This window comes from Coenobita brevimanus, chromosome 101, assembly GCF_032717465.1.
Source record: "Coenobita brevimanus isolate Jiangsu-jjx chromosome 101, ASM3271746v2, whole genome shotgun sequence".
Taxonomy (NCBI): Eukaryota; Metazoa; Arthropoda; class Malacostraca; order Decapoda; family Coenobitidae; genus Coenobita; species Coenobita brevimanus.
Genome location: NC_137054.1, coordinates 5,979,290 through 6,000,645, shown reverse-complemented (window position 1 = coordinate 6,000,645; position 21,356 = coordinate 5,979,290). Strand labels below are relative to the sequence as shown.

The following is a 21,356-nucleotide window of genomic DNA, read 5'->3' as shown; positions in this document are numbered from 1 at the left end:
TGTGTGTGTGTGTGTGTGTGTGTGTGTGTGTGTGTGTGTGTGTGTGTGTGTGTGTGTGTACAGTATGAATGTATTTATGCAGGCATGTATGGGTGTGTTTGTGTAAAAAAAAAGTACGTACGAATGTGTTTATGTACCATATATGTGTAAGTAAACAATTACATGTGTACATTTACATTCTCTCTCTCTCTCTCTCTCTCTCTCTCTCTCTCTCTGTCGACGTAATCTACTGGAGCCTGTCCCCGTGGTCCAATAGCCCTCTCACGCCAACAAACAGGAAGGGACGGGGGGAAGGAAGGTCAGGAGGGGGGGAGGGGATGGGAGGATGGAGGAGAAAGAGGAGCAGGATGGAGGAGAGGAGTTGGCAGTAATTTTTTACCGTATTTTCCAGTCGGATTTATTCAGCACTCCCGCACGATGCCCTCACCCCGACGAGGGAGCAGTGTGTGTGTGTGTGTGTGTGTGTGTGTGTGTGTGTGTGTGTGTGTGTGTGTGTGTGTGTGTGTGTGTGTGTGTGTGTGTGTGTGTGTGTGTGTGTGTGTGTGTGTGTGTGTGTGTGTGTGTGTGTGTGTGTGTGTGTGTGTGTGTGTGTGTGTGTGTGTAATATATATAAACAAAAAGACCCAAAACTTCACAAACCACTCACACCAACACAATGGCGCCACATGGATGGGTAAATACTGCACATTTAGGGAGGGAAGTAAAAAGAGGAAGATGGGACGGAAGGCAGGGAGGGAAGGACGGAGGAATAAAGGTGAGGGAGGGAAAAAAAAAAAGAAAGGTGGAAGAGAGGGAGTGAAGGAAAAAGAGGCTAAGAGGTACAAAGATACAAAGGGAGGGGAGGAAATGGGGTGGAAAGGTACTGTTCTTAAGAAGGGGAGGAAAGAGCGGTCCCGTCAGAGAGGAAGAAGACACAGAAGCTAAAGTTCAGATTGGAAACTCCAGGAGATAGAAGGTGGAGAAAAGAGAGAAGGTGGAGAAAAGAAAGAAGATGGAGAAAAGATGAAGGTGGAGAAAAGAAAGGTGTGGAAAAGAAGGTGGAGAAAAGAAAGAAGGGAGAAAAGAAAAGAGGTTATGGTAAGAAGACAAAGTGGAGAGGAGAAAAATTTAGTGTAGTCTGGAGGCAGGACGCAGTGGAGGGGGAGGGGGAGATGTAGTGGAGGAAAGAGGTCGCGGAGAAAAACAACGGGGGAAGGATCTAGTGCGAGGGAAAGGAGGAGGGAGTGAAAGTAGGGGGATAACTGATAGGGTAGGTGGGAATTAGAAAAGGGAGAAGTGAAGGAGGGAGAGGTAAGGAAAGGAAAGACGGCGGACAGACGACGGGGAGAGGGGGTGGGGAGAGAGGTACGAAGGGGAAGGGAAAGGGGGATGGGGACGGGATTGGAGAGGGGGTGTGAGAGGGGGAAAGAGAGGGAATGGAGGTGAACAGAGAGGGAACGGGGAGAGTTAAGGCTTAGGAGCGAGGAAAGTGGGGCAGGCGGAGGCAAAAAGGTGAGGAGGGGGAGGGGGGAGGGGGGAGGGGGAAGAAGGGAAAGAAGGAGGGTGGGGGAGAAGCAGACACGAGGGAGGGGGGAGTCAGGAGGGAAGCGGATGAGGAAGTGGGAAAGATGGCGGTGGAGGGGTGAAAGAAATATCACGGCACGAGTAAACCACGAGCTTTATCTCCGTCAGGACTGAAAAACTGGAACCGAGCGTGCAGAAGACAACAGATCACGCTTCTATCCACTAGGCCACCAGCTCATCATCGTTACGTAATAGAACGGAGAAGCTTTATATGGTAAGGGAAGCCATGACGGTGTAGGGGTGTAAATGTCTGATGTAAGGGAACTGGAGGGGTGGGAGGGGAGAGAGGAAAGGAGGGAAGGGAGGGGAAGAAAGGAGAAATGATAAGTAAAAGAGGTAAGGTATAGGAGTGGACATAAGAAAGATTTAGAAGGATGGCAAAGTAAGATGGGAAGAGAGGAGAACTGTAGAAGGGGAAAAGAAAGGGGAAGGTGCTGATGAGGTGTAGAGCGGGGAAGGAAAGGAGGGAGGAAGCAGAAGACAGGACAAACACTGAGGAAGGGAGGTAAGGGCAAGGTGTAGGAGGAGGAGTAGAAGTGAGGGATGTATTGAAAGGCAGAGAGGAAAGGAGGCAAGAGAGGGGAGGAGAGAAGAAAAGCAGTGAAGGAGAGGAAAGGAGAGGCTCAGAGGTAACAGGGACAAGAGCAGGGTGTAACGAAGAGAGCAGAGCAGGGAAGAGGGGAAGTGTGCGGCAAGAAATATAGTAAATGAGAAAAAAGAGAAAAGGAGAAAAGGGTGGAGGAAATATATGCAGGGATGTGAGAGAGAGAGAGAGAGAGAGAGAGAGAGAGAGAGAGAGAGAGAGAGAGAGAGAGAGAGAGGCGTGTCAAGGTGGTGGCGGTCAGAGCGGGTGGCACTGGAGTGTATGACGACAAGAAACAGGGGAAAAGAAAGAAAAAAAGAGGGCGGGAGAGGAAGGGCGCACAGTACATGAGAGAAAGAAATGACGAGATGTGGGAAGAGAAGACAGGAGGAAGGTGGCAAATAAAACAAGAAGAAAGCGTAGGGAAAGAAGGGGAGGGGATGGGAGACATATAGAGGAGAGGTTGAAGTACAGGGGAGAGCGAAAGGGGCAGGGAAAGCAGAAGGGGTTCAAAGAAGTAGTGATAAGAATAAAGTAAAGCAAACACCAAAGAAAAAAAATATGGTCGTTCTTAGGCTGTTTGATGTAGGACAGACTAAAACAAATTAAGTAAAAAACAATGACAGAAAGGCATAAAGGCTGCCCTCACCATCAACCCCTTCCCCAGCGAAACCAACAGAAAAGTGAAAATGACCACCATGTAGCATGAAAAAGCTAACAGACAACACTCCCGGGGCTTGGCTAGTGAGTGTGTAGCCCATTTCACTGTGCCTGTTGTTGCTTTATTCTCCTTTATGTTTTTCTCTTCCCTTGTTTTCTGGGCCCTATTTTACCCTATTTTGGGGTGGAAAACGGGATGGGAAATTCAAAGGAAAGCTTGAATGGAAGGGGAAGGGGAGGAGGATGGGGATGTGTACATGAGGAGTAAGCATAGGGGGAGTGAGGAGGGAGGGAGGTGAAGAGGAAAAGGGAAAACAATGAGGGGAAGAGGGAGGGGAGTTGGGTAAGGAAGTGGGGAAACACAGTGAAGGGAAGGCAAAAGGAAGGGGGAAGGGGAGAAGGACAAGGGTGGGAAAAGGAGAAGGATGGGAAGAGCGAAAGAGGTGGGAGAAAGGGAAGGGGAAAGGGGGTTAGGGGGAGTGGGTGGAGAAGGGGAGGGGACAAAACATGAGAAATACGTGGAGGGGAGAGGGGGAAGGGATGGGGAGGTCAAAGGAAAGCATAAGAAAGAGGGGGAGAGAGAAGAGGGGAGTAAGGGGGTGGGTAAAGCATAGGGGGCAGGGGAGATGTGTATGAGAGAGGAAAAGGTAAGGGGGGAGGGGGGAATGATGTTGGGGGGAATGGGAGCAAGAGGGGATTGGAGGTAACCTTGTGCGTGACCTTCACCTTCACCTGCTCTGTGTGCGTGTGCGTGTGTGTGTGTGTGTGTGTGTGTGTGAGAGAGAGAGGGGAGGAAGGGTGTAGACGAAGGGGAGGGAGAAGAATGAATGGAATTTAAGACACACACACACACACACACACACATACAGGGGGTGAGGCAGATGCGGAATGACTAGGGTGACGTAACAAGGAGAAAAAGGAAAGAATGGAGGGTAGGGGGGCGAGGTGACGGGGGGTGGGGAGAAGAGGGAGGAGGGTAAGGGAGGGTAGGAAAGAGAGGAAGAAGAGTTAGGCAGGAAGGGAGGCAGGGAGGGAGGAGAGTATTGGGTGGAAGGGAGAAGGGGAATAGAGGATAAAAATAAGGGATGGAAGGAAGGAGGAGAAATCAGAGAAGAGAGGTGGGGAGGTGAGGGGAGTGGAGGGGAGGGGAGGGGCGGGGAGTGGAGTGGAGTGGAGTGGAGTGGAGGGGAGGGGAGGGGAGGGGAGTGGAGGGGAGTGAAGTGGAGGGAGGGAGGAGGAGGGAGGGAAGGGGAGGGGAGGGGAGGAGGGGAGGGGAGGGGAGGTGAGGGGAGTGGAGGGGAGGGGAGTGGAGGGGAGGGGAGGGAACAGCGGGGAGGAGGGAGGGGCACCTACCCGTATGATATAAGAAGGTGGATGGGGAGGATGGGAGGAGGGTAGACAAGGTTATGGGAAGAGGAGGGGAGGAGGAAGGGGAGGAGGAAGGGGAGGGTGGAAGAGGGCAAAGGAAGAGGAGGGGCGGAGAGGGGATGTAACGGTAGGGAGATCAGGGAGGAGAGGGGAAAGTAGGAGGAGGGAAGGGGACGGAAACAAAGAACGAGGGGAAGGAGGGGAGAGGACTGAAACAGAGAGAGGGAGGGAGAATAATCAAGTAAAGACAATGAAACAAAGGAAAATGAAAAGAAAAGAGAGAGGAGAGGAGCGGAGCGGAGCGGAGCGGAGGGGAGAGGAGGGAAGGGGAGAAGAGATGAATGTTGCGTAGTAAAGAAGATGGGCGAAGGATGGAGGGAAAGAGAGCATTTGAGTGGAAGAAGGGAGGGGAATAGGGATTTAGTGTAGCAAGGGGAGGGAACAGGGAAGGGTTGGGAGAAGGGAGGGAAGGGGAGAAGGAAGGGGAAGGGGTGCACAGGGATGGAGAAGAAAGGGGAGAAGAGGGATGCAGAAGAAAGGGGTGTAGAGTACGGGAGGGGGGATGGGAAGGGAGGGGATGGGAAGGGAGGGGATGGGAAGGGAGGGGAGGGGATGGGAAGGGAGGGGAGGGGAGGGGAGGGGAAGGGAGGGGAGGGGAGTGGAGGAAGTCCTGCAGTAATGGAGCCCAGCTGATCAATTCTCTGCCAGACGTGAGCATGGCACCCCCTACCCCTCCTCTCACTCCCACCCTCCCTACCCCCTTCCCTTTACTCCCACCCTCCCTACCCCCTCCCCTTTACTCCCACCCTCCCTACCCCCTCCCCTCCTCCCTTCCACCTCCCCTACTCCCACTTCCCCTCACCCCCGTCTCTCATCCTAGATTCTCCCCTCCCTACTCCTCACTCCACTCCCCCACTCTCTCTCCACTCCCTCTCTCTCGCAGCCTCTCTCCACTCCCTCTAGCCCGCAGCCTCTCTCCACTCCCTCTAGCCCGCAGCCTCTCTTCACTCCCTCTCTCTCGCAGCCTCTCTCCACTCCCTCTAGCCCGCAGCCTCTCTCCACTCCCTCTCGCCCGCAGCCTCTCTCCACTCCCTCTCGCCCGCAGCCTCTCTCCACTCCCTCTCGCCTGCAGCCTCTCTCCACTCCCTCTCGCCCGCAGCCTCTCTCCACTCCCTCTCGCCCGCAGCCTCTCTCCACTCCCTCTAGCCCGCAGCCTCTCTCCACTCCCCCCTCTCCCTCACTCTCTCTCCACTCCCACCCTTTCACGATTCCCTCTACCTCACTTTCTCCCCACTCTCTTTCTCTTTCTCTTTCTCTCTTAGGCAGCTGTTCTCTTTCTTCTCTCCTTACCACCACTACCCTCTCCCTCTCCCTCCCCTCTCACTTCTCTCCCCCGCCCCTCATCCCTTCTCCCTCCTCCCCACTGTATTTATCTCCCCACTCCCCATCTCCTCACCTGACTTTACACAGTTTTCTTAGTCGCTTTCCTTTTTGTTCCTCTCTCTCTCTCTCTCTCTCTCTCTCTCTCTCTCTCTCTCTCTCCCTCTCTCTCTCTCTCTCTCTCTCTCTCTCTCTCCTCGCCATCACTGGGTTTTATTGTTCTTTTATTTCCGTTGCCCACTCCCTCCCTCCCTCCCTTCTCCCCCACTCCCCCCTCCTTCTCGCTGTCTTCCCACCCCTTTCCCTCCTTCCACCTACTCTTCTCTACATTGGTCTTACCCTCCCTCCTTCTCTCCCCACCTCTCTCTCTCTCTCTCTCTCTCTCTCGTGTGTGTGTGTGTGTGTGTGTGTGTGTGTGTGTGTGTGTGTGTGTGTGTGTGTGTGTGTGTGTGTGTGTGTGTGTGTGTGTGTGTGAGAGGTAGCTACTCTTACCACAATGAATACCTCTTGTGTGTGTGTGTACATTTACCAGATAAGGTACTCGTTTCAGCCTTCTACTTCTATCACTCCTTTTCTCCCTTCGCTTCTCTTCTCATCGTCTTTCTTCCTCTCCCTTTTCTTTCCTCCCACTCCTTTCTCTCAGTTCATCTTATTTGTTTTTCTTCCATCCTTTACTCCCTCATCTCACCTCTCCTTCCCTTCCCCTACTCCCTCTCTCTGCCTTAACCTCCTATTTCTCTTACTCCTCCAATTACCTCTCTTTTTCTTTACTTCCTTCCTTCTTTCCTTTCCTCCTCTCTTCCTCCTTTTCCCTCTCCTCCCTCCACCTTTTCTCTACAGAGATATTTTCCAATGCCACCAAATCTAATGTTGACACGCAGGCTACTCTCTCTCTCTCTCTCTCTCTCTCTCTGCTTATATGAACCTGCATGTGTATCTGCAAGCAGCTACGTACATGTGTATATAATATTATGTAAGTACGGTATACAATATATACATGTGTTTACCGGATAATCTATAAAGGTATGCAGACAAGAATACGCTTTGTGTTTCTCGTTTATCATCAGGGGCACCGTTTTCATCGTTATACTGTATTTTAATTTCAGTTGACCGCCGGCCATTCCAGGGTTAACGCGTCCATGACTGAGTTAAATAAGGTCGTCAGGTCAAGCAAGGATCGTCTGAGTTGTAAATGTAAATATAAATCCATATTAGCACCACTGCACAATCAAACCTTCTCCTCGGAAAGTATGGCAGGCAGAATCAACCCTTCCTCACGCTGGCGAAATACTAATGGGAAAGGGGTGTTTGTAGGGGCAGTGATGCACGTGAACGCATACTGCTGTGATAGTTATGGTTTTGTGTGTGTGTGTGTGTGTGTGTGTGTGTGTGTGTGTGTGTGTGTGACTGGGCGCGAATATATGCAAGAATATGACAGGACACATTACCAACAAGAAATTTAAATATCCCATGGCTTGGGTTTCGAACCCGTAACGCGGTGCACACGGACTGCGAGATAAGTGTGGTAACCAACGAGCCACCAAAGTTCCAGGTATGATTAGGCTGGCATAAAGTAAATAAGATCAGGACAGGTTTCCAGGCTTCCATCAGATGATTCTACTCAGCTTAAGGAAGACTTCGACCTAGGAGTTAGGCCCAACCTCCACTAACCCGCTCAGTATAGGGTCTTAAATCGAATAAAATTGTCTGGAAGCGGCAATAATAAACTGTAAGAAGGTTACTGTACTGAAGGAATTAATGCAACTTCAAAACTGGTCCGAGAAATGTCTAACACTGTAAATCACTGTATGTATTGAAGGTTACCCACTTACAATTTGATATCGAACCCAACTTGAGGTGCTCTTCGCTTTGTCTCATGATATCAGGCTGAAAGTATTTTACTGTAAAATTTTTTTTAAGTAACTTACGGTGGTTTTTAGAAGTGGAATTAGTTTACAGACCTATTTTCCTCCAATGCCTTAACCCCTACCCACTTTTAATCTACATTCTTCCCTTTAACTCTCCCTCCCTCCCTTTAATTCTCCGTCTTGAACCCTTTCTTCCTCCCTTTAACTCTCCGTATTTAACCCTCTCTTCCTCCCTTTAACTCTCCCTCTCTGTCTTTAACCATCTTTCCCTCCCTTTAACTCTCCCTGTCTTTAACCCGCCCTCCCTCCATTTCACCCTCACTTCCTCCCTTTAACTCCCACTCTCTCCTTTTAATTCTCCCTCCCTTCTTTTAACCCTCTCTTCCCCTCCTTTAACCATCACTCTCCCATTAACCCGAATTCCGTCCTTCAACGTTCACTTCCCCCCAGACATCTCTCTCTCTCTCTCTCTCTCTCTCTTATTCAATGTGGTTATATAATGACTTTACAGACTGGATCTTAATATAGAAGAATATATTGACAGCTTAATGGGATGAAGGGAAGTTGAAGGCAGAATGAGGAGGGGAAGACCCAGAATGTGGACATTGTATGAAGGAGGAAGTAAAATGTGTGTGTGTGTGTGTGTGTGTGTGTGTGTGTGTGTGTGTGTGTGTGTGTGTGTGTGTGTGTGTGTGTGTGTGTGTGTGTGTGTGTGTGTGTGTGTGTGTGTGTGTGTGTGTGTGTGTGTGTGTGTGTGTGTGTGTGTGTGTGTGTGTGTGTGTGTGTGTGTGTGTGTGTGTGAGAGAGAGAGAGAGAGAGACAGACAGAGAGAGAGAGAGAACGATGAAAAGAGAGAATGCGTTTGAGTGCAATAGGAAGGGCGATGTGGATGGGTGAGAAAGAGTGGTGATGGGTTGTGACAGAGGCTGGGGAGATGAACTTGTATTTGCGTGTTCCCTCACCCTTGTTCTCCTCTCTCTCTTCTCTCCCTGATCCTTCGTCTTATCGTTCTTCCCTCCGTCTCACCTCTTCTTAAAAAGGGGGAAAGTTATAGGGAGGTTAGGAGGAGGGTAGGAAAGACACAAGGCTCAAAAGGTGAAACAAGACAGCTGAGGTGGACAGTGGTATGGTACGGGTTTGTTTATATGATCTTTACTACGTCCACCCCACAAACTCAGTGGCAATCAGCGGTGCTCGAACCCACCACTCCCAGCGTCCTAAAATGTGCAAATGTGGGGCCAATATTAAACCGAACGGAAAAATGAGTCGCCTCTTCCTCTTCCTTATTCCCCCATTCCTCTCCCTCCTCTTCCCCCTATCCCGTATCTACCCCTCCTTTCTTTCCCCCTTCCCAAGTCCCACTCTTCTCTCCTCTTCCTATCCACCCTCAGCTCTCTTTAATCCTTCTCTCTTTCCTTCCACTTCACTTTCCGCTTTCCCTAGTCTCTCCTTTCTTTCCCTCCTTCTTTTGTCTCTCTCGGTCCTCCTCTCTCGCTCTTCTTCCACATCATAATCTCCTCTCTCGCTCTTCTTCCCTCCCCTACCTCATTTTCTCTGCGAATATTTTTCCCAGTACTATCAAACCCGACCTTGGCACTATTATCGTCACCTCCCCTATCCCTCCAGCCATCCCCCTCCTCCCTCCCTCCCTCCCTCCCTCCCTCTCTCTCTCTCTCTCTCTATCTATCTATCTGTCTATCTATCTATCCATCTATCTATCTATCCCTTCTGTATCTACACGAGAGAGAGAGAGAGAGAGAGAGAGAGAGAGAGAGGGGGGGGGTATTACTAGAGCATGCCAGGCGAGACTATGGGCCCACTGTTTCCTTGGCACTATGGCAGGGACGGAGGGGGAAGGTCGGCAGTGAGAGGAGAGGAAAGAGGGAGGGAGGGAGAGAAGGTAAAAAGAAAAAAAAAGGTGAGGGAGGGAGGGAAAGATTGAGGAACGGAGGGATAGGAGAGAAAGAGGGAATGCTGAAGAAGGGAGAGAAAGGGAGGGAGGGATTATGGGGATGGTTACGGTAATGGGAAGCAATAAAAGATAGCGGAGGAGGGGAGGAATGACTGGTGGAAAGGAGTGAATGTCACGCAGGAAGGAAGGAAGGAAAGAATGGAAGGGGGTCAAGGCAGGAAGGAGAGAGGGAATGGTAATGGTAATGGGAGGCAATTAAATATATATATATATATATAATCTCAGTGAGTCAGACCAGGTTCCGAAATATCATGTCTTACTAATGTCTACTTTTTTTCAGTGATATAACTGACATGTACTGTACGATAAACCTAAATCTGTTGACGTACTCTATCTCGATTTCCAGAAGGCATTTGGTAAAGTTCCCCATAAACGGCTTCTCGAGAAACTTTAGGCTATGGTATCAGAGGCAATGTACAAAGATGGCTTGAAAATCTAACGGAACGTAAACAAAAGGCTTAATGGGAAGGAATCAGACAGGATGAATGTTACAGGCGGAGTACCACAGGGTTGTTTTGGGTCCTGCACCGTTTATAATTCATACTGACGATACTGATGAAGGTTTGTGTCGTTAATATCTCCAAGTCTGCTGACAGTACAAAAAATCTCGATACAAAAACCGGAAACAAGGCGAATACAGGAAACAAAGCGAATACAGTCAAGAGAAAGAGGAGGAACGAAAGAGAGGAAGAGGATCACTGCAGAAAGGAAAATGGTAATAGTAATGGGAGGAGGGGGGGGCAAAAGGAGGTTGTGAGAGGAGGAGAGACAAGAGTAATGAAAAGAAATGCCTCGCAGAGAAGGAGCAATGGAGGGAAACAAGAAAGGATTGGAATGTGTGGGGAAATTGTGGAAGGAAGTAACGAAGCGAAGTGGATAATACGGAGTAAAAAGGAAGGAAGGAAGGAAGGATAGAAGGAAGGGAGGAAGGAGAGGAAGGGAGGAAGGAGAAGGAAGGAAGAAGGGAGGAACGAACGAACGAACGAACGATAGAACGAACGACAGATAGCTAGACAGAAGAGAAGGAGAGAAAAAGCAAGTAACGGGAAGTAGTGAAAATGAATAGGAGAGACAGTGTAAACACGGAAAAAAATGAATGAAAGATAAACAAAAATGGAGGGGAATGTGGGATACATATGAGATGGGAGTAGTTAAAGGAGTGGATAGGAGACAGGGAGTAAAGAGAATGAAAAGAGAAGGAAGAGAGGGAAGAATAAGAGGGAAAATAAGAAAGTGAAAGAAAGCATTAGTGACGACAAGTGGAATTAGAGACGGACTGAAAGGAGGGAAGGATGGGATTAGGAGTTTTATAAAATGTGGAAAAGAAAACGTAAAAAGAATAAAAAGAGAGACAAACACGATTCGTGGGAAGAAACTATCTATCTATCTATATACCTAGGCTGCTTCCCCCAAGGAAAGGGAGGTAGCCGAGACAGGACGACTCACTCTCCATTTACTCATCCATTCAAACACATTCATTCGCATCTTAGCCCCAAAGGGGAGAACGGACAGATCCTCACCGCATCACACCGCACAAGGGTCAACTGCGCAATGCAAGCAGTGACATCCACAGCAGGGCCCGACAGCTGAACTGGTTTACCCCTGCCACATCATAACAGACCCATCCCCTTACCCGCACCTGACCTGACTAGCTGATCAGACCAAATGCAGGAGAATATCCCCTCAGGGCTGCGTCATCACTTATTCATTCACAATTTCTCTCCATTTATTTCTGTCACGCACAGCCACTCTTCCTTGCTCAACGGACATCCCTCTCGCATCCAGCGCTCTCTTCACACTGTCCATCCATCCTATTCGTGGTCTTCCTCTCAGTCTTACACCTCTCACATCAGATCTAGTTATCTTTTTCACCAATCGCTCATTATCCATTCTCTCCATATGCCCAAACCATTGCAACACCCTCTGCTCAACTCTACCAGCCATCTCCCGAACAACTCCAGTTCTCCTTCGCACTTCATCATTTCGCACTCGATCCATACGCGTCACTCCACACATACTCCTCAGACATCTCATCTCCATTACATTCAAACTTTTCCTCTCTGCTACACCCATATTCCATGTTTCAGCCCCATATAACGCAGTCGGTACCACAACACCCTCATACAGCCTTCTCTTTACATCCATTCTAAGCGAACGACATCTAAACACTTTTTTCATTCCTCCCAGCACCTTTCCTACTTCATTTATTCTAAACTTCACTTCTGCATCTATTCTTCCATCCACAGCAACATGTGACCCTAGATATTTAAAACAATCTACCTCCTCAAGCATCTCACCATTCAAAACTATATTCATCCCCCTACCATCTATCAACCTCGTACACTTCATCACTTTACTCTTATTCTCATTTACTTTCAATTTCCTCCTTTCACACACCCTTCCAAACTCCTCTACCAACTGTCTCAATCTCTCCTCTGAATCAGTCACCAGTGCAGTATCATCTGCAAACAGCAGCTGCTTCAGATTCCACTCTCCTCCATCAACATTTACCAGATTCAGACCACCTAAAACTCTTGCATTCACCTCCCGTACAACACCATCCATGTAAATATTAAACAACCAAGGCGACATCACACATCCCTGTCGCAGCCCCACTCTCACGGGAAACCAATCACTCACAGCATTTCCCACTCTTACACACGCTCTACTATTTACATAAAAACTTTTCACCCCTTTTAGCAACCTACCATCAAGTCCATACAATCTTAAAACAGTCCACAAAACCTCCCTATCAATTCTATCATACGCTTTCTCTAAATCCATAAATGCCCAAAACACATCCTTGCCTTTCGCTAAATACTTTTCACACACTTGTCTCACAGCAAACACCTGATCAACGCATCCCCTCCCTCTCCTGAAGCCACACTGCTCATCACTAATCACTCCCTCTGTACCCTCTCTAACTCTCATAATTAACACTCTACCATACACTTTACCTACAACACTCAACAGACTTATACCCCTAAAGCTAGTACATTCATACTTATCACCCTTGCCTTTATACAACGGGACCACACAAGCACTTGCCCAGTCAATTGGGAAGAAACGCAGGAGAGAAATGGTCGTAAAAGGAATAATCTAGAAAAGGAATAGAAGGAGTATTGTAGTGCAGTGGGAAGGACGAATGGCAATGGGAATGAAGGTAGTAAAAGAAAATTACGTAATGGAACTGTGAATAGAAGTGTGCAGAAGCAAGAGATTAATGGAATGACGGAGAGAAGGAAGGGGAGGGAGGGCGTGGAGGATGGGCGGCTGGAAGGATGGCGGTAAGAGAGAACGGAAGGAGGAAAAGAGAAGAGGGTGAGTAGGATGAAGAGGGTGAGTAGGATGAAGAGGAGAAAGACAAGACAGAGGAGAATAAAGAAGAGCAGAGGAGACGAGAGAAGATGAGATGAGAGGAGTGGAGGGACGAGGGGAGGGGAGGAGAGAGAAAAGAAGAAACTGAAGAGGAGAAGAGTGAAGGGAGGAAGAAGGGATGGCAAAGATAGTACGAAAGGGAAGGGAAGGACGAGGGGCGCGAAGAAGTGAAGGAAAGTAAGGAAGGGAAAGGAGTGAAGCTGAGGGAAGGAGAAACGAGGGGAGGTGAGGATAGCAGAGGGAAAGGAGGAATAGTGCGGGAGGGAGGGACTGAGGACAGGTAGAGGAGGGGAAAGGAGAAAGTGATCACCAGGGAAGGGGAAGCGAGGAGAATGACTGCAGGAGGGGGTAGAAGGGTGGGAGGTGGAGGATCAGGAAGGTGGAGAGGGAGGAAGGGAGGGGAGAGGAGGGGAAGAAGAAGGGAGGTATTATAGGAGGTGAAGCAGAGATAATGGTGTGTGTGTGTGTGTGTGTGTGTGTGTGTGTGTGTGTGTGTGTGTGAACAGATTACACTAGCGATACGGAATGAGAATTATTAAGGAAGTGGCAGACACGGCAACCAAGTGAGTCAATGAGAGAGAGAGAGAGAGAGAGAGAGAGAGAGAGAGAGAGAGAGAGAGAGAGAGTTGTGGGCAAAAGTGAAATAATGCCACTAATACGAGTACATTAAAAATAACACATTAACCCTGAAAGACAGACACACAAGCCGACGGAGAGAGGGGGAGGGGATGAAGGGGTGGCTAAATAAAGAAACTATGTAAAAAAATGTGTTTACACTTCCCAACACACTGACCCTGAGAGAGAGAGAGAGAGAGAGAGAGAGAGAGAGAGAGAGAGAGAGAGAGAGAGAGAGAAGGGTGTTGAAAGCTAAAGTGGGAAACAATGTAGCCAAAACCATAACCCTCACCAGCACACAATTCTCAAGGCCTATATCCTCGTCACCTTAGAGGGCTTCCTAAAACCTCTACCCTAACCTTGTATTTTCCATATATTACATCGTACGACACTTTTATATCTTCTTTACTTGTTTTTAATGCCAACATAGATACACAAGGGCTTGTTGACATGCTAGTCTGTATGCTAAACTGAATTGGTATGGAAGAGGTACTGACTGATACAAATACCGGTCCGTACTATAAATGGACTTGGAGATTTGTAGCACCTGTAGTATTTGTAGAATGTACAGAAATATCCAGTCACAACCACGTATTATTAATATTCAAAGGAAGGTACTATGCCAACATTCTTAAATACGACAAAGTGCGGGTTTCAGTAATATTGTGGGAAATTCCATGGCAGGTTACATAATATTATGTTAAGAGTGGTATTTCAAGAACAAGAGAGATTCTGCAGTAAGGGAATGGTGAATCATAAGACTGTTTTAAAAGTACATTAGCCTACATATACCATAAACCTTAAGTAAACCCGTTCAACAAAGATTACAATGCAGTCCCTGGACTCTAATGCACCGCAGAATTTTTCGATCAAAAACATTGTAACTACTGTAGATAAGCCTAAAAGACAAACGTAAAAGTAATTAAGAAATTAGTTACAAATATGAGGACTCAAAATTCTGACCAAAAAAAAATAATAACTGTCATACTCACGTTTCATCCTCGCAGTCGACTGAGATGCAGATGCTGTCCCGCCAAGAAGCGTCCTGTTCCTGCAATGACATCAAGCAAATGCCGTTAGATACTTCACAGTTATTTACTCAGCTCTATCTCCACACTGTCATTTACAAAGCGTTAGTTATATTCCACACGGTTATTTCTGCAGGCTTTTCAACATCATTTACTGGTTCTCTTCCATATTATGCTGTGACATCAAGGTGTTGGAGAGGGAGCCTTCATCTTCATCTTGTGGCACCGATGTAAACAGACGGGTCCACTGTCTGGCTATATTCATACAAATGTCCATCAACTACTTCCCTATCCTCCAAACGGAGGATGGTGAACTGCAGAATGGCAACTTAATCCAGCAGTCTACTGGGTTCACGTTCCAGATGAACTTGGGGAAACTAATAAAAAACATCCAGCAAATGTGGTTAGCTATTTTTCATGCTCTTACTTTTGGAAGTTTGTTACAGCTTCCGCTATGTCACTAACTACTTGTCCCCCATACTATCCCTCGAGACAGGGAAGAACAAATACCACCACCACTCCAGTACTCTGTGGGGGCCATTACATTACCAGTATTTAAAACGATGACGTACTATTAAAACTTATTCTTGCTATCTCCAGAGGATTTCATTCAACTTGAGAGAGATTTCGAAGTGGAAAGGTTAGATACAGCCATCATCAACCTTTCAGCACGGTCTTTATTAACCTAAATAAAATCGTCCGAAGGAAGCAAGAATAAACTAAAAATGAATGAATGAATAAATAAATAAATAAATAAACAAAGCACCATCTACCTGAAGTGTTTAGACTCTTAAAAGGGCGAGAATAGCTGTCAAGGCCAGATACCTCCTCTGCGCTGGTACCTCGCCGCAGCCCCATACTTTCTACGGTACCGGTAGTTTTATCTTCCACTTCTCTCTCAATTTACTAATGATATTATTTATTTATAAGTACAATTTACAGTACAAGTTTTAAGGACTTTGAACCTACCACACTTCCTCACTAAGAGTTACCAGTACATTTTCCATACCATTATTGCTGTTTTTTCCTCATCGCTACCCATTATGATTCTTAGAACTATTTTACATACTATTAAGGTCTCCATCGTCCTGTTCAGTCAAAGATTTCATGGGCATAGGTACCTTTCATGGCTTTGCATTTCCATACTGCTCAATTCCTGTGACAAGATGTCTAGACTACAACGATAATAATCATCAATGGGGGTTTAATTTACGGTATCACTATTTTCTATCAGATTTATTTTCATTTGCTTTCCGCATTTAGCTGGTAACGATATTTTCACCCCAAAACAGTCGTCGGGGGCCACTCAATAAACCGGTACTGCTGTTTTAATATGAGCGTTATGGAAACCCTGGAGCGGATGCGTTACATAACGTTTTGTATTGGGAAGTGTTATGGTAGATCAGTGTACTCGATAACATATATTTCTAGCAGAGAGAGAGAGAGAGAGAGAGAGAGAGAGACTGTACAAGGCCTCTACTTCCTTTATACTTCGATACTATGGTGTTTTAACCACTCTTAGACGGTGTTCGTGTATATTTAAACATCAGCTGACTGAGCCGGTGTCAACACAGCGGGGGTGGCGGGCGTACGACATCACGCCTTTCTGTCACCTGACTGATCAGGTGGTGGATACGCATGACAATCAGTCCTCAAGGTGACCACCCTCCACAAACCATACCCTACCGTACCTGGTGAACTTTACTACATAATGGACTTGTCCTGGAATGCGAATCTGACAATATCATCATCATCATTATCATCATCACTGCATCTCCCACGAACACATTTGAGAGGGATCCACGATTTGGGAAAGAAAAACGCAGAAGTTAAACTATCAGCGGTGACCAGTGCCACTCATCATTCAAGCCTTCGAAATTCTTTGCTTCACAGGCCAAACTATCCATAAGGACTAAGAATTGTACTTAATACTGTGTGTGGGAGAGACCATTCTTTTGACTACTACGTTGAAGAAGGATTGCACCGCCTGTCATGCACACCTTCACATTCTTTATCCTTCCATTCTACCCTTAAATTCCCTTGCTGCCTCAGTTTCCATAAATCACTTTCACACACACACACACACACACACACACACACACACTGACTTACCCATCCCCCTTCTTTCCCGCGCCTCCTTCAAGCTCTTACCCTCCAAATCGCACACATACCTGGTAACTACTCCGTTCGCCCCTTTATTAAATCCAATTCTCTCCTTGATAATATCTAAGCACACACTCTTCTTCTTGTTCCGTCTGATCTATAATCCTCAACACAGTATCTTTAAAGAATCTGTACATTTCTTATCCAATGTACAGTACTCAACCACGTACCGTGCCAATAAATTACTTAGAGAGTCCCTGCTTCCACTATTTTTATATTCACGTCACTCTAGAGTCTCACACCCTATGTTTATGTCGTCACTAACATTTCTTTCCGCGGTTCTCTTGTACGCCTTGTAAGCTATTCAGGCTTCTATTCTGTATCAAGACCTTCAAAGTAGCTGCCACTTTACTTCCTTCAGTTACTCTGCTCTCCCCTTGCTTTACATACGTAGCTCTCATTTCTGTCACTGCTAGTCAGCTACCTTAACACTTCCACCAAGTCCACTCTCCCGCCTTTCATTAACACATCAACTCGATCCACAAATACCGGTATGTAGCTATACTTTTATCTACACTTCTTTCACCTTGTCGCTCACATTCACAAAATTCTGATCCAGACTACAAAGATTTCCTTCGTTACTAGCCTAGCAAGCAACACTGCATCATCCGCACAATCTAAGCATGCATTAAACCTGAAACATTGAACCCACTCGGCATTTATCGTATGCTTCTCCCGTCTCCGCACCCTCGTTCTAAGTTCTCACAAGACTCCGCCCATATACTCGTATGGCGTGGTTATACACCGTACTGAAAAGCCATGTGGACATCACACACCTTTTGTATTACTTCAGTACTTATGGTGGTAGGAGGGGGCACCTATCATTCGGTCATTCGATATTGTGTTGCCTACTTCGTCCTTCACTATCATTCCTTTTCTGTGTCTGCCCTCTCTTTTCCTGTTTTCTCCCTTCCTTCCCGCCACTTTTCTTACTCGTCATCCCACTTAACTCTACACTGAGTGACGAAACTGATAGTTTTCTGTACCCAAGGACACCATTTACAATGCTGGGTGGTAACCATATAATCAACGGTGTGATGCGAATCCACCTACGGTGCCTCTGTACACTAGGACAGACGCAAATGAGGCGTCCATCTAAGAACCAAACTTTCACACTCTTCGCACCTCACTGTGGCAAGGCGCCCTATGCCGCAAGGAAACATTGGTGCACTGCACGGGATGGACCTGCTGTGGCGATTGCTTGCCTGCGGTTGCTGGGTCTATTCGGCCAGACAGACCTGGGTTACTCAACGACAAGTTCATTATTAATAATGAACCCCTCAATCAAACATTCATATACTCTTAAACATGATTCAACACCAAAATAACAATATTCTTGACAGTCTTCTGCATTTTACCTTCAACACGACAAACCGCCTACGGAATAATCCCTCCCTGTTTAGTCTCTCACAAAGCTTTCACCCTCCGTGCCATAAATAACTTAAGTCGTTCTCACATGCTTTCTCTATTGTTTGTTTTACTAAAAATATCTTGTCCTCACATGCCCTGCCACTCCAGAAACCACTCTGCTTAGGACTCACCAGACACGTAACTGCCTAACTTTCATCACCAGTCTTCTACATGGGTCTATATTCTTTACCCACAGATTTCAAAACAATAAATCCAAAATTATTTCTTGCACTCATAACAGTCACTTCTTAATACAAGGTCTTAATCGCATCCTTCTTCAACTCCATTAATACAGCTCCTCTCTCCCAGGCTTTTTGGCAAATTTCGCGCAAACAGCTCACTGCGGTCTCTGCACTACTTTTCATAATTTCCTAACACATTTCATCACCGCCAACACTCCCATTCTTCAGTTTTTTCGCAGCTCTCTTCATTTCTGCCACTGACACTCTCTGACACCAGCTTCCTTCCTTGTGCATAGTCCTACCAAGTCGGAACACACGCCATGAAAATTCAACTGAAAGCCGAAAGAAAATGCAATTGCAATGTTAAAATTAATCGAAACAATTCCAGTACTGTACAGCAATGAAGTATTCCTATCCCACAAGAGTGGCTGTTTACTTGAATATACACTTCTTATCGTATGATGTTCTTTCTATATATCAGGATGGCTATTCGTCTCTTTCCGCTGATGAAAACATGATCAAGGAGATTACATGAACAAATTCAATCAGTACAGGTATCTTCACAACTTCTTGGTGCACGAAAACGTTAAGTACGAAAATTTCAGAATGAATTAGGCCTTCGGAAGAAACTTAGGTAGTCTGCTCGCTCGCTCTACTGATGAAATTCTTCAAATTTTGTATGATAAGTTTTCCATTCAGAATTCGAATAGACTAACGTAGAGTCGCTATTTCGATCAACAGGAAGACGACTCAAAGCCTTTGCATATGAATATCCAAGTCAACTGAGTATTTCGCTGAGTATTTCCCTTCAGTGACAGTGATGAATTCTAAGTAAGCCAAACAAGCTGCTACAACTAATTTCCACTCAGCCAAACACTGTCAAAATTTCCAACCAACCAAAACTCAGCCGTCGAAATGCTCAATCAACCAATTAAATTACATACTGTAATCAAACATTTTATCATCGAAATCTGCAATCAATCAACTTACTGGAACTTTACAGATTCAGACAAATGCTACTATAGAATTTCCTATCAACCGATCATATTGAAAATTCAGTCGATCGATCAAGTTGGACCTACCGTCGAAATTTTCAACAATTCCCCACATTTTACATACGAACTTTAATGAGGCTAATCCAGTTAATTACACGAGTACACAACCGAAAGAGATCGCAACCCATCACAAATGCTGCGGTTAGCCCAACTGCACACAAGTTAAACGAACCCAGTCACAACTAAAGACAAAGAGAGGTGTTCGTTGGCTCAGTTTTCTTAACACATCTCTCCTAAGAGATTTATTTTGCATATCCAAGCTTCATATCCTCCTTACGCAAACCATGGCAAGACTAAAAAGACATAAATAACAAACTAGAGAAGACTGAGGTATGCTAAAGAGAATGAAGAAAAGAAAATGGAGAATGCTACGAAGTCTCCTATGTCACCAGAGACTAAACCATGCAAGACGGAGCAATAAAGCGATCAAGCCTAAGGCGGGAACAACATGAATTACTGAAAGCCATGCAAGGGGGCTGCGCAATGGTAACTGACCACAAGGAGGAGGAGAAGGAGGAGGAGGAGGAGGAGGAGGAGAAGGACGACGACGACGACGACGACGACGACGACAAAATAAAAAAAAGAAACGAAACGGTAAAAAAAAAAATCCCAGCAGAGAGGAGGAGGAAAGGAAAACGAAATTTAAAAAAAAAAAAACTGATGGAGGAAGAAGAGGAAGAAAAAGATGAGCATGGAAACGAAATGAAAAACGAGTACTAAAGGAAGAACTATCATCAGAGTGCATTACACTGATTGTGCGGTGTCTCGTTACAATGATATTAACTCTTTCGTTGAGCCAGCTGCACAGGGATATTTTGGCAGACTAGCGTTTTTACCGAGAGAAATCCAAAGAATACTCACTCAGAAGCTTGAGAGAGAGAGAGAGAGAGAGAGAGAGAGAGAGAGAGAGAGAGAGTTAAATACTGTACATATAATTCAAATCTCTTTCTCATTTCGAGGAGCGTATATTTAGCACACCTCAGTTCAGCTAAAGGAGCCCTAGTCAGCAACTGGAAACATCAGTGGCCAGTTAATATATTTTTTTACTTTATATAATACCTTGCTAGATGTGTTATGGTAGTATATCAACTTTCCACTTGAACATTTCAACTTTCCACTTGAACATTAGCTTAACCTAGATTTATTGAATACAAATCTATGCCAGGTTAGTTATGTAATGTAAGTACAGGTATCATAGAAGAGTACGGAATTTATATTTACCGGTACACGTTCAGTAAGATACGTAAATATATGACAACTATTTATTATATCATGGCTAATTTCTATGAGTAGAGAGGAGGCAGAAAAAGGGAGGGATATGGAATGATATACTGGTAAGCTAAAAGTTGTATATATATAGGCTATATATATATAGTATGCATTGTATTTTTGAGTTGTGAAACTCCTTCACTACGATGACGCAATTTAACCACGTCACTTCACTGACGGTTTATATTCTGTTCTTGACACCACCAGACGATATGAAGCCATGGAGAGATTTTTCTAACTGGAGAAGTAAATGCAGCCTTCGTTAACCCCTCCGTTACCTGAGGTCTGTCTTGAACAAAACCTCCTGGTGGTCGAAGGAAGAAAATAAGGAAGTACGGTACCGGTACGTCATTGAACTGCAGGTGTTAATTTTTTTCTGACAACTACGGGACCATCTGACTCAAGTTATCAAGAATCTCTTTTAGTGGCTAGTAGTAGCTGTTGTTATTGTTGTAGACAGAGGTTCATCTGACGCGTGAACCCAGTGGGCTGCAGGCTGAGGTAACCTTCTGTAGTTCATTATCCTCCACTTACAGCCCCCCAAATTCTCCGTAGGCCCCCTTTCATCCCCCTCCTTCCGTTAATTTTGAAGCAAATTATCTTTTGGTGCTCGGGTCATCTCAACCCCCCGTTGCTTCCAGGAAGCCCCTTTTTATACTCACCCTATAATCATGGACCCGGCATTGCCATCACCCTTTGAAAAGATAGGGAAGTAGTTGAGGGAGGTCTGAATAACCAGGCAGTTCGGCGACTTACTTATATCGGTGCCACCACATGAAGGCCTATCTCTTCAACAACTCTCCTTCAGTGAGAGAGTTAACAATGGCCGTACCTAACACCTCCACTTATCTCCCCTTAGCTG

At 46.1% G+C, this 21,356-nt stretch overlaps 1 protein-coding gene across 1 annotated transcript in view; it reads right to left on the bottom strand.

The window, feature by feature from the left end:
- The window catches only part of LOC145415122 (glutaminase liver isoform, mitochondrial-like), a 182,229-nt gene that overhangs the window by 147,492 nt on the left and 13,381 nt on the right, over positions 1-21,356 (bottom strand). The window contains exon 2 of the mRNA XM_080284541.1: positions 14,380-14,438. Coding sequence (XP_080140667.1) covers positions 14,380-14,438 — 59 coding nt within the window. The remainder of the gene's footprint in view (positions 1-14,379; positions 14,439-21,356) is intronic.